At 39.5% G+C, this 15,947-nt stretch overlaps 4 protein-coding genes and 1 long non-coding RNA gene across 6 annotated transcripts; 2 read left to right on the forward strand and 3 right to left on the reverse strand.

Annotated features, from left to right (window-relative positions):
- Nucleotides 1-2,266: 2,266 nt before the first annotated feature.
- LOC135947999 (uncharacterized) lies at nt 2,267-5,144 on the reverse strand. Its single transcript, XM_065497036.1, has 4 exons — nt 3,627-5,144; nt 3,369-3,565; nt 2,740-3,303; nt 2,267-2,595 (listed from the first exon to the last, which is right to left on the reverse strand). The coding sequence occupies exons 1-4, from the start codon at nt 3,778-3,780 to the stop codon at nt 2,278-2,280; spliced, it is 1,233 nt and encodes a 410-aa protein (XP_065353108.1). The 5' UTR covers nt 3,781-5,144; the 3' UTR covers nt 2,267-2,277.
- A 2,756-nt stretch (nt 5,145-7,900) lies between these two features.
- LOC135948007 (uncharacterized) lies at nt 7,901-8,507 on the reverse strand. The gene is made up of 3 exons (XR_010575749.1): nt 8,445-8,507; nt 8,266-8,388; nt 7,901-8,197 (listed from the first exon to the last, which is right to left on the reverse strand). It is a non-coding gene; the product is annotated as an uncharacterized LOC135948007 (long non-coding RNA).
- A 1,139-nt stretch (nt 8,508-9,646) lies between these two features.
- Nucleotides 9,647-10,681, forward strand: LOC135948005 (glutathione S-transferase-like). The gene is made up of 4 exons (XM_065497042.1): nt 9,647-9,892; nt 9,955-10,122; nt 10,184-10,326; nt 10,388-10,681. The coding sequence occupies exons 1-4, from the start codon at nt 9,760-9,762 to the stop codon at nt 10,553-10,555; spliced, it is 612 nt and encodes a 203-aa protein (XP_065353114.1). The 5' UTR covers nt 9,647-9,759; the 3' UTR covers nt 10,556-10,681.
- A 504-nt stretch (nt 10,682-11,185) lies between these two features.
- Nucleotides 11,186-12,193, forward strand: LOC135948003 (glutathione S-transferase-like). The gene is made up of 5 exons (XM_065497040.1): nt 11,186-11,204; nt 11,265-11,427; nt 11,488-11,655; nt 11,712-11,854; nt 11,908-12,193. Exons 2-5 carry the CDS (start codon nt 11,295-11,297, stop codon nt 12,073-12,075), a joined length of 612 nt encoding a protein of 203 aa, XP_065353112.1. The 5' UTR covers nt 11,186-11,204; nt 11,265-11,294; the 3' UTR covers nt 12,076-12,193.
- A 37-nt stretch (nt 12,194-12,230) lies between these two features.
- LOC135947998 (zinc finger protein 26-like) lies at nt 12,231-15,792 on the reverse strand. 2 transcript variants are annotated; one of them, XM_065497034.1, is made up of 7 exons: nt 15,623-15,792; nt 15,326-15,445; nt 15,158-15,260; nt 14,886-15,094; nt 14,598-14,829; nt 14,381-14,539; nt 12,231-13,918 (listed from the first exon to the last, which is right to left on the reverse strand). In XM_065497034.1, the coding sequence occupies exons 2-7, from the start codon at nt 15,432-15,434 to the stop codon at nt 13,384-13,386; spliced, it is 1,347 nt and encodes a 448-aa protein (XP_065353106.1). In that variant the 5' UTR covers nt 15,435-15,445; nt 15,623-15,792; the 3' UTR covers nt 12,231-13,383. The 2 variants fall into 2 exon arrangements, with proteins under 2 accessions (XP_065353106.1, XP_065353105.1); XM_065497033.1 differs by having other exon boundaries at nt 14,886-15,260; nt 15,623-15,791.
- Between the last annotated feature and the right edge of the window lie 155 nt (nt 15,793-15,947).

The raw sequence follows: 15,947 nt of genomic DNA on the forward strand, positions 1-15,947 counted from the left end.
CGTGTACTGTACAATCTTGTTGTGGTGTTTGCGATCGTTTATCAGGAGCGACAATGCGGGAAATGCGGTCGACCCGCTTCGCCCTCATGCGTTCCTAATACCGCAACGAACAAAAGCATGTCTTTATTTACAACGTGGTGTTGAGGGGCGTCCATCCGTCGAGTCCTCCCATTCATTCTCTCCTCTGTTGAAACAAACACGCACTTCGACGCCAGTTGACGTAGGTAATACAGAGGATATACGCGTGTGCAACTGCAATAGTACCACGTCTGATGACGTTGATTATTTGTTATCCTTATATATTGTGATATTAACCGTAAAGTTTTTTCAACTTAATATTTTAAATAGGCAAAATCTAAAAGTTTTCCAGCGACAAAATAATTTAACCATTTAATGCTGAAACTAATTAAAGCGTTTTCAAAAAAGTTAGTTCATGAAAATCTGAAACAAATTAGACTAATTAACAAACTTCGTGGATTTCAGCAAAGTTATTGCTATATAAATTGATCAAGTAATGTATGTTTTAATTTTTCTATTATCAGGAAAATTAAATAAAAACATTTGTTTAGACGAAACAAAATTAATTATAAAAAGTCGTTCAATAAAAATGTACATTCAGTCTTCATTCACTAACATATTCATTTTTCCTAGGCAAAGAAAATTATTTACAATATTACACACTTCAATGTTTTTGAATATGGTCGTAGCAGTTGCAGAACACAAAAATTGCACATTGGCTATTTTCTGCAGTGAGCATAGGCGTTCATAGCTAGGTCTTCAAGTGCTTGCGAAATGTCCCTTTCGGTTGTTCCAACTTGCTCACAACACCCAATAGTAAGCCGCAAGGTACGAAGTAGGGATGTGCACTTTTGAAAAAAGTCAATATCGATAATTGATATGATATTTCAGATATCAAAATTTTGATATATCACCGAAAAAATATCAACTTCTGATATATCAACGTTGATATTTCCAGATGAGCAAAAAATGGCAGCCGGAGGAACCGAAACCGGTTATGGCCATTTTTAAGGCTTAAAACCCGATTATTTTAGTATTTTTGACCGATTTTTTTTATAAATATCGGTTTTTTGAGACAAATTTTGAAAATTTCGCGGGTTTCTGCAGTCTGGGCATGAGTTTATATATAATTTAAATTTTGCGCGCCTTTTTAACTTCGGATGATGGAAAAGGGGTGTGGCAGCTCCCGCCATATGGCGCCACAAGTTGCTTTCCCTTCCCCCTTACTCCACAGGGGTTTTTAATTAGTTTTAGTTAAATATAGTTGGTTAGTAATTAATAAAATATTATAATTTATTTGTGCCATTTAAGATGAGTTAATTAAATTTGTTAGTTTTTATAACTAGACAATATCAGCTGCTGTGAATAGCGTCGATTTATCTTAAAATCAAAGTATTGGTGTTTCTCCGTCTCAAATGTGCCCTCTAACCTTTATCTAGTGATAAATAGTTTAGTTTAATTGATATACACGTAATTGTGAGAAATCAGAATGAAATTACACTTAACTGCAGCTGTTTGGTTTTAAGTGTTTAAATTTTTAATTTAGGTTATGCCTTTTAAAGAGCAATGTTCGCAATAATCATATATGCAAATGCAATTTTTAATTGGTTCAGTTAAAATTAATTATCTTAATTACCGCCATTTAGATCCATATTCATTGTTTACAAACAATTTAGATTAATTTTCAATCAAGCAATCACTGCCAGCTGATCACAGCTGACAGCAGATCCATCTGTGATCGATCTGCTCAGTCATTTTTCGCGCCATTTGTGCATTGAGACAACTTCAATATTGGTAACGCCCACTTTTAGTACAGTTCGGTCCAAAAAAATTTACGAAAACCGGAATGAAAAATGCCATGTAGGTCAAAAATTTCAACTGATATCAACCTTGATATCTGACTTTGATATCAATATCAGCCTGATATGATATATCAAATATCAGGCTTGATATTGATATGATATTTGAAATATCAAATTTTTTTGATATATCAACTTTGATATTCCCATCCCTAGTACGAAGCTTGCCAAATATTTTCTTCTTTGATGCCAGCAAAGAGACAACTTTCAATTCATCAACACTAACATTGCTGACATCTAAGGTCACTTGCTCCAGGTCCGGCGCTGACAAGACGGATAAAAGGCTGGCCTTTTTCCCCCTGAAATTTTGATAAATTTGTTATTTAAATTTCTGAAACTATATTATTTTCAGTTGTTATTTAATTTTTTATTAAAATTAATATGAACTGATAATTTTTTATCACCTTTTTTGGCTCCAACGCACCTCCTTGAGACTGGTAAATGACTCAGCTGTAATGACTGAGGTGTCGGTCATTTCCAAGCCTTCCAAGAAAAGCCTTTCAAGGTTTGGACAAGCTTTGAACACGGTGGCAAATTTTAAGCACAATTTACTTTCGCTTCCAACACGCAGCGAAAGAGTGTGCAGTTGTCCGCCATACCGCTTAAGAAATGCGTCAAGCATTCTGTTGGATGAAAAATTGTCCAACACCAAGACGCTCACATGTCGGAACTGCAGCAGCGAGTCGATGTTGGTATCGTTGCTGCCAATCCATTTCACCTGAATTAAAATTAAAACAAAATTGAGTTATTCTCATCTCATAAATATTCGTTTTGTTTCAAATCCAATTCTAGAATAACCGCTATATATATATCCCTTGTTATCAAATTTAATAAGCATGTAAGAGTCCAAATTAAATTATACCTGCAAGCGGGTGACCTTCTGGAATAGCAGTGGCAGTTTCTCGCTGGCCGTCTCAGCTTCGACGCTCAACTGCTGCAAATCGGACCGTCCACAGCAAGTGTCGGTGTTCATGGGGGGTGGGTGGGATTGCCCGTCCACGTAGTCCTGTACCACCTGCAGCTTTGTTAGGCTCCTCACACAAAGCTGCGTCAGTGGGCCATTATTCAGCCGGCGACGCACCCCATCCTCGCCCACCATGAATTCCTCAAAGCGGAACACTTTCAAATTCTGAAAGCTGTGCTTTAAGGACGAGCGGCAGATGTCATCTTGCGGCAAATCAATCCTAGCTTGAAGATGGTTCAAGCTATTTTTTAAAGCCTCGCATATATGCCTAAGGTTGTAGTAACTAATGATTTGGAAATCTCCAAATTCGAGCTGTTTAAGATGTTGCATGTTGCAAATGCAATCAATCAATTGGTCTTCGATGCTGGCAGGCTTGTATTGGAGATCGAGATCAAAAATGTTGCAATTCGTGAATTTCAGCGTCTCGATTTTCGGAAGGTGGATTAAGATCCATTTTAATATCTGCAATTTATGTGAACACATAATTTAGTCTAATGCGCATATAATTTACAATTTCCATTATTTACCACCAAGAGCTGCTTTTTCTGCATATGCAACGGACAGTATGACATCAGACCTCCGATATCCACTTCTTTTGGTTGTACTATCTTCAGTACGGCCTGGTACAACCTGAGTTGTTTCTTGTATTTATTAACTGACAAATCCTCGTCAGTGCACCGCTTGCTCAGCAATTCTTTCGCCACCTTCTGCTGCAGGGAAATAGCTGTTAAAAGAGATAAACCTGATTAGCACGAATAAATGTCAGGATGAAAATTGTAACTTACGCAAAGAAGCCAATTGCAGAGTGTTGGCTTTCTTCCACTGAGGCACAACATAAAGCAAGATGTTTCTAATCACTGCCTCCATTGCCAGTTCCGCTAAGCTCTTGCCTTTCGCCAACGTGATGCTCAGGACGCATGGTTTTCCAAGTCCAGCCATTTTAATTTAGTATCCTACAAAATTTTTAGTGTAAATGAAAATCGGACAAAATTGGAAATTGAGAAAATTCGACACTTAAACTAAAAGAGTAAAAATTAAACGCGCTTGGTGTTGCTCCTTTTACTGTGGGTTTTCAATCAATAATTTTTAAGAAAAACACCCCACGTTCGTGGTTCTGTTCCTTTTTCTCAATAGTTGTTGCGAATATCTGCAACACAGCTTATACCAAAAATACATAATAAGTGCGCCCTCCGACCTCTTACAGCCCGCAGAACTAGAGCGACTTCTTGGCCTCGCCGAGCCATTCCTCTAACTCATCGTTGCGGCGGCTATCTCTCACGATCAATCGTCTCTCAGATATTATGGAATTCTTACTATTTTGTTTTAATTCCTTCAACAGCCAGAAGGGCCCAAACAAGATCAGTCAGACTTTGAAAATAAAAGATAAATTCTTACTGTGACTGGCAAGGCAAAAGAGGGGCAACTTCCATATTGAGCCAGTACGTGAAGCAGAAAAATTGCTATTTCATTGCGTTTTGAAAATCAATCATCCAGAATTGGTCAAGAGATAAAATGTCAAGAAAAACAACCAAGAAGGTAATAAACAAAATTAAAAACTCCCGTTCAAATTAAAGGATCTATAGATCGACAAGATAACATTTTCTACGAGTGCGAGTGCACGCGTGGCTCTGGTATGAATTGCAGGAGAAGCAGCAGCAAAATAGTTCAGAGCGAATTGAATAGGCGCTCTCGCTCAGGTACTCGGGTGGTGGCAAAATTGTGAATTAACCCTCGCCCCGCGTTCGAGGGGTTAAAAAAACCACGTGATAGAGAGAAAAAATATCTTGCTCTGCACATGAGTGCCACCACTAAAGTCTTTGTATTTTTCACGCGGAACGTTTATTTTCCAAGCACGCATAGAAAGATTAATTTATTTTTTTGTTTTGTTCTGGGTTGGACCAATTAAGGTAAAGCAGTCTTGTTGATCCGTCCTCTTAGAAAGTGCAAGGTATTTTCCGAAACAAAATTTTCATAAAAAGATTGTATTAATATTTTTAGTAATTTTAGCATTGTTGCCATTTCCTGCTAATTTGTATAAATTGTAATTCAGTAATTTTGCTCCTGTTTAAAACAAATTTTGGCTGCACCATGCAGGTAAATGCTGTCTAAGTTCTCAAGCCATCCAGCTATTTTCGGCCACTGCATGGTCAGCCGCTAAGACTTATTAAGTTCATTATTGTAAGTTATACGCCTTAAAATAAAACAAACATAATACAATATCTAGTTATTATAAGAACTATTCGGAACTATTGTACTAAAATGCAGACCACGTGGACTAAACTTAAACGAGCCTGAAAAGGAAAAAACCGTAATTCGGCTCTTAAAGGCAGACAAATAATCACGAATCGTCAAGCTCAATATTTATAAAAGTTGAAAGTGCACTCAGTTAGTGAAATTCGGCTGCCACCTCTTAAAAATGGCGAATCATCGCGGCACAACGTGGACCGCATGGAATTCAGAACATTTGTCCTGTTAGCGATTTTTGAAAAAATTCGTTGAGAAGAGATATTAAATAAAACAAAATATAAATGACTACGCAAAACACATCAATTAAAATAATAACTTACGTTTGAATCGAGGTGTTAAGGTCTGGAAGATGTAATTTTCTGTCAGAGCAGAATATGCTGTATGGCACACAGGAGAGGCAGGAGAGAATTTTCTGTCAGAGCAGATGGCTTATGCTGTGTGGCACGCAGGAGACGCAGGAGAGAATTGAGCAGAACGATCTGGATAGGTCTGAAGTGCTGTTCATATATGGTGGCAAAAATCTAAACTAACCCGCTCCAGTAAAGGAGGGGTAACAACCCTGTGATGGGAAAAAATAAACACCTGCCGCTTGTTCCTGAACGCATGAGCGCCCGCTAAATCACACTCTGAAAAGATCGAAATTCTCCCAGGGTATAAAACATTTAATTTTTCGTTCTGATGAGTTGATAGTTTTAGTTTTAAGTAGGAAGAAAGAACCCCGTTTCGAAAATTTTAGGCTAAATTAAGCCATTATAAATAAATAATTTAATTTATTTATTCAAATTATTTGAGGCTGCATGGAATAAACATAATTATAGTAGTCAGCCGCCAGTCATTGCGTGACTTAATTGGTTAATTGTGAGATGCGCCAGCCATAACCTCCTTATTTTAATTTCTATGAAATTTCAAAAATAATTTACAGAGCTTAATATTCTGCTGTTTCATACATGAAAATTAACGTACTTCCATCAAACACGCAGTTTTATTCGCTGATATGAGGAAGAGAGTGGCAGTTTTAGTCACAACGACGCGTGTTTTTTTCAATACACAGCCGGCTGCACACATACATTTATCGCAAAGGAACTATTCTCAATTTTTAAAAAAAATCCTGCCTGTGTTATTTTTTTTCTTTTTTTCCCAGGAATTTACTTGTGGGATGTGCGTTGGAGCCAAGGGGGAAACCATTGTATGAAGGTGCATTCGTGACAGTACACCCGCGTTGGACAAAAGAAGACGGAATTTTTCTCATCATCCTATTGATTCTTTTGAGTAAACAACATTCTATTGCGTCGCACCCATACTGAGAGGGTCGCTTGAACTTTTTTCCCAGGCATGGTTTGCAACGAAAAAATTCTGGAACGGCTTACATAAGGAGAGACTCTCCTTAGGTCTAAGCTCATGCGTGACAAATTAAATATTTTTCTCTAAACTTTTCTTTACACCTCAGACATGGTTTTCGACCATAGGAACAATTCTAATAGGATTTATTGTAGGCTCACTTTTACAACAAGTCATTTGAGTTTTTAAATTGTAAGAGAAGAACAGTGGCGTTCCAAGGATGTTCTCACAAGTTAGAATTAAAAAAGGCAGCAAAAATGGAGAAAGGAGCAAGCGAGCAAGCGGAGGGTGGAAAACTAGCGTGCGCGAGCCACTTATCAATGCAGGGCGACGAGGATAATATCCCAATATTCTTCCATCTCCAATATACTCTTCATTCAAATAGATTTCCTACGAGACAGGCAGAATGGCGCTCAGGATAAATTTAATCACTGAAGTCCGCGCGTGTTTATTAATATTTAACTAATTAGTATATTTCACTGAATCATATATACATTAATAGGAAAAGTTTAGCATCGAGGCTGTGATCTCCAGGCTCGATTTCTCAGCTGCTATCCCAGTGATTAATGAATTTATCGCGATGCTAAAATAAAAAAATTAAATTGTGTCCCTACACAGTATCCACAGTAAAATTATTTAATGGAAAAAATGCGATGAATAATGAAAATTAATAAAAACTTAATATAAGTCTCTACGGTGGGCTGCTAGAAAGATTGTGGAGAATTGGAGCAATTTTTAATCACTATTATGACTATGGCCTTTTGATTCTAAACGTTGCAAAAATATTCAATGCATTCTCGATTCTCGACCAATCAACAGGTTTCGTGCTGAGATATTAACAATGGTGACGTAATTCCCTTTTCTAGACAAAGGCAGAAATAGACGGAGTTTAGAATTAAATTACAAGTTTTATATTATATTTTTGTAGCCTCTGCTCAGCACATCCCGTGGGCTATGAGCTCACTGCGGTTCCCAGGTCCCAATAACATGGATCAAGTGGCCCGAGTGGCCGTAGAGGAGCTTGGACCCAATGTGGCCATCTTTTAACCTCTCCGCACCAAGGACTTTGATTGAAACGCCAAACTTTTGTCCCTAAAGACGCTGGAAAGGTGCGCGGTAAGTCGTCGCAAGTGCTTATGTCATCCAGCATTTCGAGTCACAAAATTAACCACCTTTTGTCATCTCTGACAATGGGTAGCCAGTAATTAGATCCCCGAAATACTCAAATATCTCCCATATATATTTCTTTCACACTCTTAGAATGCCTTAACAATGCGATCCAACGGGCTGGTTGCAAAGCATGAAAAATATTTCCAATGAATTTTTGTTAAAACTATATATAGGCCAAAATAAAATATACCATAAGTTAATTAAACATAAATCTTGATTGTTGTAAAACTTTCATGCTTAAGTGATTGAAATAAAAATTATATTTATGCAAACAATGTAAAAGATAAAAATAATTTAATTTTTGTTTATTAACTTCAAATTTTTATTTTCACTTAGAAACACTTTCCAGACTTTTAGCAAACCGAGTTGGCAGGCTGCTCGCAGATGAAATTAGAAACTTCCGAGCATCTTTCATCCATAAGTCTGTCCTTGTAATAGGGAGCAATGTGTGCACACGCTTCGCCGCCCTGACCAAAAGAGTTGGGCTCTCTCTATTCCTTGTTCCACAAGGCGCTGTCCTTAGGAAGAGCTTGGCTGTCATGCCATTTGAAATCGCCAGCCCTGCTTCCAACGTCCGTCGCAGACACCCTCCAATCCTTTTCTGGGAATCAAAGAAATTTAATTTGTTATTTATAGAATAAATAATAATGATAGAATATCAATTTTTACCTGCATTCAAAAATTGCTTCACTTTCTGGAACAAAAGAGTCAATTCAGATTGCGTCTTTGGAGAAGCTAACATAAGTGCATGGCGTGCTTATTGCAGAAATCATTCGCTTGCTTCCAAGACAGCTGCAATAGTACTTGACGTGATGTATTGAATTTTAAAATCGTCGAAAAATGCTCACCTCTGAGGTGGAGAAGTAGTAATTTTTCTTGTTTGACAATCTCGTCATGTCTACATGGACACCTTGATTGAAGAACAATTTCATTAAAAAAATATAATATGATATATTTAGAAGAAAACACTAACCCCCACGCATTCCGCATGTTTGGCCACCTAAAAGAATTTTCCTCATGAAAATTAACATGTAAATTGAATTCTTAATAAATAAATACATATTTAAACTTTGGTAATTTAAATACCTCCTTCGCGAACAGAAATTCAAAGTCGCTTTTCAAACTCTTTACCTGAATGGACTTCATTCAGTATTATCTTTAATTTATTGCAGCTCTTGCAAATTATGTATGCTTACGAAAAGCACGAAGGAGGCAAAGAAACAGGAAGGGAGAGGCGCTTATTTAACATGCGAAGCTTCTTTTGTTGGAAAGATTGAAAATTACTTAAATAAGAATGAAGGACATTTCTTGAAAGATGGACAGGTATTATACTCAAAAACCTATCTGCGCAATGAATAATATACCTGTTATAATTTTTTTAGATGTCCTGGGCTGACATTTTCTTGGCATCAATCACAGACTACTTGAACCGCATGGCCGAGGAAGATATTTTCGCTGACGCACCCAAAATCAAAGCCTTGAAGGCAAAGGTTGAAGTCGTGCCTTCCATCAGCAAGTATCTGGAGAAGAGGCCTGTTGGAGACTTCTAATTTTTTGGAAAAATAACTATTGCCTCGCAAATTTCACCAAATATAATACAAATATCAAAAGATAAAATTTTATAATCATTTTTTACTTTTAATCCTGCTGGTTTTAAATCTTTTAATTGTAATAATAATCATAGTGTTAATTAAGATTTATAATATTTTTGGATGATTCTGTTCTAATATGTGCGAATTTTGATCATTTTTACGATCAATTTTTGCCTTTAACAGCTTGAAAATATATTATAGCGGTGAAAAGTAAAGTGTATAAATTTTTTATTTATACTTTATTCACTTTAGTGAAAAATAATTATTTTTAATACTGTTGCAATAATATTGCGCTGTACTTAAAGGGGGGATTGGATATAATCCAATATATTACTTTAAATACCTTTACCCTTCCTTCCTTCGCGCCAAAATGCGAACTGAAATTTCAGCAATGTTGTCAAATTATTGCCATAATATGTGACTTTTGCACTCGGCACTGCCGAATTCTGAAGCCGCCGCGGCTCAAGGCCACATAAAGTATAAAGAGGCGATTCATTATTTAACTGCTCTTGACGCGTAACTCGTGTCACCTTTTTGTCTTCAGCCACAAGGAAAAACACATTTCTCTTTAATGGCTCCAGTGAAACTGATTTATTTTGACATGACTGCTCTGGGTGAACCCATCAGGTACTTCCTCCACTACAGCGGCACCGAGTTTGAGGACGAGCGCCTCACCAGCGAACAGTTCGAGCCGAGAAGGCCAAGTTAGTATATATATAAATTCAACTGTAACTGGCTAAATGACCGCAAAAATTCGCCTACATAGCATTCCCACTTGGAAAATTGCCCGTGCTCGAGTTGGACGGAAAGACGGTGCACCAATCAGTCGCCATCAGCCGCTACCTTGCAAAGAAAGCCGGACTAACAGGAAAGGACGACTGGGAATCCTTCCTGTGTGACATTGCTGTTGACTCCATTCAAGACCTGAAAGCTAGTAAGAATCTAATTTATGGAAAGACTCTGGCAACATTATCTGGACGATATTAAATTAATAGCTTTGGTCTCGTTCCATTATGACAACCACGAGGAATCCAAAAAGACCAAAAAGGAACTGGCTCTGAGCACCACAATTCCTTACTACCTCGGAAAGTTTGAGGAGATTCTCAAGGAGAACGGAGGCCACTTTGTCAACGGACAGGTAAACCTTCGTCATCATCCATATTGTGAAGAGTTAAAGGTGATGCGTGAATAAATTTAAGCTCACCTGGGCTGACTTCTGGTTTGTTGGATTGGTCGACTTCCTGAACCACATGGCTTGCAAGGACATCCTGGCCGACAGCCCTGGGCTCAAGGCCTTGAAGACCAAGGTAGAGGAACTGCCTGCCATCAAGAAGTACCGTGCAAACCGCCCAGCGGTTCGCTGCTAAATCTAACCAAACCACAAGGGAAGGTGCTACACCTTGAACCACATCAAGAACAAATTATTATTAAATCTCGCTATTTTTTGTCTATCAAATAGAATCTGCTCCAATAAAGGAAATATGGGAAATATACTAATTTTCAGCAATTATTTTGTACTAGTTGAAAATCGATTTTAAACAAAACAAAAAATAATTTTACAACAATTACGCCATGTTAGCCAATATTTTGCCATTGCCTCAATTACAAGTAATTGTAACACACTGAAGATTTATAAAATAGCTTCAGAGGTGTTTTTAATCGTGGTGGTTACACCATCCTTTATTAATAATATTTCTGGATAACCTGATAAGAACAACAGATTTTTAATATCAATTTTAGCCTTTAAGAGCTAGAAAAAAGATATTTGGAGATAAGGGAGATAAAATTAGGTAATAATTTCTTCTGGCTGAATTAAAACTATTGCGCTGTACTAAAAGGGTATTAGATAACTGATCCAAGTATTTTGAATGCCTTTATCCTTCCTTGCTTCGCGCCAAAATTCGAACTGAAATTGCAGCAATGTTGTCAATTTATTGTCATGTGACTTTAGCATTCGCACTCCAAACTGCTGAATGCTGAAGCCGGCTCAAGGTCCCTAAAAGAGAGGCGATTAAAGTAATTACATAAGATAAAAACTACTGCTCCCCAACGCTTAACTTGCCTCTTCGTCTTCAGCCACAAGAACAATCACACGTCAACTCTAAAATGGCTCCAGTGAAACTGATTTATTTTGACGTGACTGCTTTGGGTGAACCTATCAGGTACATCCTCCACTACAGCGACACCGAGTTTGAGGACGAGCGCCTCACCAGCGAACAATTCGGCCCGAGAAAGCCAAGTAAGTTTAATTCAGGCATTCACTGTAACTGGCAAAATGACCGCAAAAATTCGCCAACAGCATTCCCGCTTGGAAAATTGCCTGTGCTCGAGTTGGATGGAAAGACGGTGCATCAATCAGTTGCCATCAGCCGCTACCTTGCTAAGAAAGCCGGACTAGCAGGAAAGGACGATTGGGAGTCCCTCCTGTGCGACATTGCCGTCGACTCCATTCTCGACCTGAAATCTGGTATGAAACTAATTTCCAGAAGGGCTCCCGCAATTTTATCTGGACTCTCTTATTAGCTTTCTCCGGATTCCACTATGACAACAATGAGGAGTCCAAGAAGACCAAAAAGGAACTGGCTTTGAGCACCACAATCCCCTACTACCTAGGAAAGTTTGAGGAGATCCTCAAGGAGAATGGAGGCCACTTTGTCAATGGACAGGTAACCTCGTCGTCGTCCATTTTGAGAGTTAAAGCTGATGCGTGAATTTGAAGCTCACCTGGGCTGACTTCTGGTTTGCTGGATTGGCCGACTACCTGAACTACATGGCTGGCAAGGACATCCTGGCCGACAGCCCTGGGCTCAAGGCCTTGAAGACCAAGGTGGAGGAACTGCCTGCCATCAAGAAGTACCTTGCAAACCGCCCAGCGGTCCGCTTCTAATCATACCAACCAAGAGAGGTGCCACACCTTGAATTACGTCAAGAGTAAAATAATTAATCTCGATATTTTTTGTCTATCAAATAGAATCTCAAATAAAGGAAATACTCATTTTCAGAAATTATTGTGTATTAGTTAATAGGTTAAAACGCTGAGGATTTATAAAATAGCATCAGGTGTTTTTAATCGTGGTGGTTACAACGACTTAAAAAATAATTTGCGGATTTCTGTGAACTCTTATAAATGATCTTAAGAATTAGTGTACCATTATGACGACAAAAACAAAAAGAGAAAAGGGTTTGATCACATTTCTGGTGTTTATGAACAAAATTTAAGTGGTGAGAGCTGAATCAAACAAAGGAGCAGAATGCAGAATACTGCCACAATAAGTAACTCATATCAAAGGAATGTTGTCAAAAACGACTGGCAAAATTTTAAAACAAACGCGCCTTTCAATGATCCAAATGCAGCAGTAAAAATGCAATCTCGGGCGCGTTTGGGAGTTGCTTCTTAAAAATTAGGCACACCTAGCTAAATGTATGGCTACACGACGAAAGACTGGCACCTAGACAACAGGTGAACCAGCCCTAAAGGACTCGCAAAAAGACTCGGGCGTGTCGAGTTGCTCATTTCCCTCACTTGGCCCTCAAGTGGTAATATGCGTGAAAACACGTGCGCGTTGTGATAAAAACTTTTGACAAATAACAAGACTTTTGCGATCAATGGCACTTAACTTATCCAAACGCTAAATTTGTGATGCTGTTGAATTCGACTTGCAAAGTACCCGCACGTCAGTTGTTGCTACCTACTAAGGAGGCGCAGAGAGGAGCTGGAGTCTTTGATCCTTTTTCAGTTCCACGAGTCGACAAGAAGGGGCCCGCTCAGTGCTGTTAGCAAAACTACATTCCACTCACGGTCCTATTACATTTCAGGGCTCCCATCATGCGCTACCATTTGAACAGCTCCCTATCTGCTCCTTCTGTAGCATTCGGCAAGTGAACGCATTACATTCATTCTTTCATTAATTCAGTTGAACCAGAAACCACCACTCTCAGATTATTTACAAATTCCAGCTGAGTATTTATAGGACATTAAGTTCCAAACTGGTTTCTTAAGCAATTTAAAATTAAAATTTGAATTTATTCACACGCAAGATTCAACCTACACATTACATTGAAAGAGACTGCTTCAATATGGGTTTGTGTTTTGAAACTTCAAGCTGGTATTAGGTAAATTAAGTTTGTTGCCAGTTAATTAAACACAAAAGCAGACACGGTTTCATAGTTCAACTGAATTACACAGAGAGCAAATTTACTCATCTTCCAGATTCTTGTGCTTGGTTTTCATGTGCACAGCTAAGGCATTGCGTTTCATGAAGTACTTGAGACAGAGATTGCACTTGAGCGCCTTGCTGTCAGAGTGCTCGTGGTTACGATGGTGTTCGAGCGCCGTGTCTGACGGGAACGACTGCGAGCAGTCGACGCAAGGGTACTTTTGGCACCGGTGCGCAGCTTTCTCTTTCAGGCTGGTGAACTGCTGCTTGCACCTGCTGCACTTGTGGCCTTTGTAAGTGATCAGGGTGTGGATCTTGAGATGGGTGCGCAGTGCCGACGAGGTCACAAACTTGCGGTTGCAGAATTGGCACTCGTCTTTACTTGAGTGCTCCTCCATCATGTGGCTCTCAAACTCCTCTTGGCTCCTCATAATGTACTTGCAGTACCGACAAGAATGCTGATCCTTGCGGTGCTGCTCCAGTTCTGTCCGGCTTTTGAATTTTGCGTCACATATTCCACACTTTTCGGTGGGAGCCTGCACCTTCGGTTCTTTAGTGGCGGCATTGCTGTTGCTGCAATCGAAAGGAAAAATAAATCATTTATTAAGGAAGGTCAAATATCGCGTTCAGTAATAAAACTTCTTGCCACACCCTACAATTGCCAACAACTGTTAAGCTTCTAAGAAGCAGAGTAGGGTAGCAGCTCGTTCTTATTTTAAACGGTTAGATTGCAAGATGCTACAATAAAACTGACTTGGCCATCTTGCTTGTTTACTTCAGAAAATGATTTTGGTGATGATATTTATGCTTTTTAGGCCCGATTCAGCTTGTAAAAATTATTGAGCCAAAAAAACAAGCAATAAGAGTGTTATGGTTTTAACATCTATCTCGATTCACATGAAACAAAAATGTAAGTGTTGAGGCACAACCCTGACATAGCGATAAATTGAATCAAAACCATTCTGCGAGTCTAGTATCAACATTGGAGCCTCATAAGTGTACCCCAATCTACAAATTATTTGCCAAAATATTAACCTTTTGTCACTCTTCTCTGCGTGGCTTGAATTGAGATGGTCTTTCAGCTCTTTAACTGGTGACACTTCTGGCGAGCTGATTGGCTGGCATTCATGCAGCTTCAGTTTAGCCTCAGATCGGAATCGCAAGCCACAATTATCGCATTTAAATGCAGGATATCTGAAAGAATATTGTCAGAGTTTTAAACAAAACCTTACAAGGCAGATACTAGCTATACCTTAGCGAAGTGTGTGACTTAAGGTGGTAGATCAGATTAGGCGTGGATGACAACTTGACTCCGCAAAATTGGCAAGCCGTCTCGGAACAGTGCAGTCGCATCATGTGCACCTCAAACTCATTCCTGGTCCTCAAAGGCTTCTGACACAGTTTGCAGGTGTTGGCGTGGCAGGTATGCGGAGACAAGGGGGACAACTCCTGCTTGCACGTTTTGCAGTTGCGCGGCATTTCCCCTGAAGCAAGAGGAAAAATGCATATGCAGAGGCGACTTGCGAAATAAAAGACTTACTGGTTGGCTTGCGGACGCTCTTTATCTCGGGCCGCTTCAACGCCAGTTGAGTGTGCGTGCGCACGTGTTCCACCAGACGCGCCCGCGACCTGAAGCTGATCATGCAGAATCCACAAAGGGCGCCGATGGTGTGGTCCTCGAGGATGTGCGTGGTGAAGGCCTCGATGCTTGGTGAGGACATCTTGCACACTCGGCATACCTGCACCTCCCTAAAGTGCTGGTTCAGTGACCTCAGGTTCTTGTAAGACTTGTCGCAGTGGTGGCATTTGTACCTTTCCTGGCAGTTACTGCTGACTGAGTGCGCGTCCTCGTAAAAGTCGATCTTCTTGCCGTCCTCGCCGAAACCGTTCTCCTCGAACCCGTTCATCTTTAAGTCTGAAACGAAAATGGGCGCTCGTGAGTCACTGGAAATGCAACACTGTGAGTCACTTTATCCGTACCCTCGCTCTTTTCCTCCTCGTACTCGTCGTCGTCCTCGTCGCTGCAGTTGTCTTTGCCGCGGTCGTTGTCTGTGTCAAAATCTTCGCTTTTCGCCAAGTCTGTCGACATTTTCGTGTTTCCTGCAAGTCGTTAAACAAGCCTGATGCACTTGCAGAGTAGAAATGCAGTTTGGAGGATCAAAATTCCATTTTATGTTAAAACGAAGCGGTCAGCGCTGCTGTTGCTGCAACGAACTCGACTGCCCGTTGCGCAATATTCCGACGCACCGTCCGCGACACGATCAATGAAAAACTCACCAGTTTTGGGCGGAAAAGCGAAAGAATTCTTTCTTTTCACATTAAAACTTGAACCCGACAACCTTTGTTTAAATTTCAGTGCGAATTCGCAAAAGATTCCGCCTCGAAACAAGAAAACAAATCTTTCAGTGGTCAAGGTCAGTCAGATGTTTGTGTTACGACTGGCGGCAATATTCAAAGCCGTTTAGTTGCAACTGGTTGCAACAGCTTTGATTCATTCTCATCAAACGTGAACGTGGGTGATGCTGAATAAAATGAGGAAATTGATGATTTTTCTTTTTGTTTGATCGTCAAACTCGAGATCTATTTAATAACCCTAATACTG

Source organism: Cloeon dipterum, chromosome 1, assembly GCF_949628265.1.
Source record: "Cloeon dipterum chromosome 1, ieCloDipt1.1, whole genome shotgun sequence".
In the NCBI taxonomy this organism is placed as follows: Eukaryota; Metazoa; Arthropoda; class Insecta; order Ephemeroptera; family Baetidae; genus Cloeon; species Cloeon dipterum.

Excerpts from the sequence above, each read along its gene's own strand:
- LOC135947999 (XM_065497036.1), bottom strand. The coding sequence starts at position 3,780 with ATGGCTGGACTTGGAAAACCATGCGTCCTGAGCATCACGTTGGCGAAA. Across the intron at positions 3,304-3,368 it reads AGAAAAAGCAGCTCTTGGTG|ATATTAAAATGGATCTTAAT; the intron begins GTAAATAATGGA and ends CATAAATTGCAG. Across the intron at positions 2,596-2,739 it reads AGAAGGTCACCCGCTTGCAG|GTGAAATGGATTGGCAGCAA; the intron begins GTATAATTTAAT and ends ATTTTAATTCAG.
- LOC135948005 (XM_065497042.1), top strand. The coding sequence starts at position 9,760 with ATGGCTCCAGTGAAACTGATTTATTTTGACATGACTGCTCTGGGTGAA. Across the intron at positions 9,893-9,954 it reads GTTCGAGCCGAGAAGGCCAA|CATTCCCACTTGGAAAATTG; the intron begins GTTAGTATATAT and ends TCGCCTACATAG. Across the intron at positions 10,123-10,183 it reads CATTCAAGACCTGAAAGCTA|CTTTGGTCTCGTTCCATTAT; the intron begins GTAAGAATCTAA and ends TTAAATTAATAG.
- LOC135948003 (XM_065497040.1), top strand. The coding sequence starts at position 11,295 with ATGGCTCCAGTGAAACTGATTTATTTTGACGTGACTGCTTTGGGTGAA. Across the intron at positions 11,428-11,487 it reads ATTCGGCCCGAGAAAGCCAA|CATTCCCGCTTGGAAAATTG; the intron begins GTAAGTTTAATT and ends ATTCGCCAACAG. Across the intron at positions 11,656-11,711 it reads CATTCTCGACCTGAAATCTG|CTTTCTCCGGATTCCACTAT; the intron begins GTATGAAACTAA and ends CTCTCTTATTAG.
- LOC135947998 (XM_065497033.1), bottom strand. The coding sequence starts at position 15,434 with ATGTCGACAGACTTGGCGAAAAGCGAAGATTTTGACACAGACAACGAC. Across the intron at positions 14,830-14,885 it reads GAGCGTCCGCAAGCCAACCA|GGGAAATGCCGCGCAACTGC; the intron begins GTAAGTCTTTTA and ends CTCTTGCTTCAG. Across the intron at positions 14,540-14,597 it reads AAGTCACACACTTCGCTAAG|ATATCCTGCATTTAAATGCG; the intron begins GTATAGCTAGTA and ends ATATTCTTTCAG.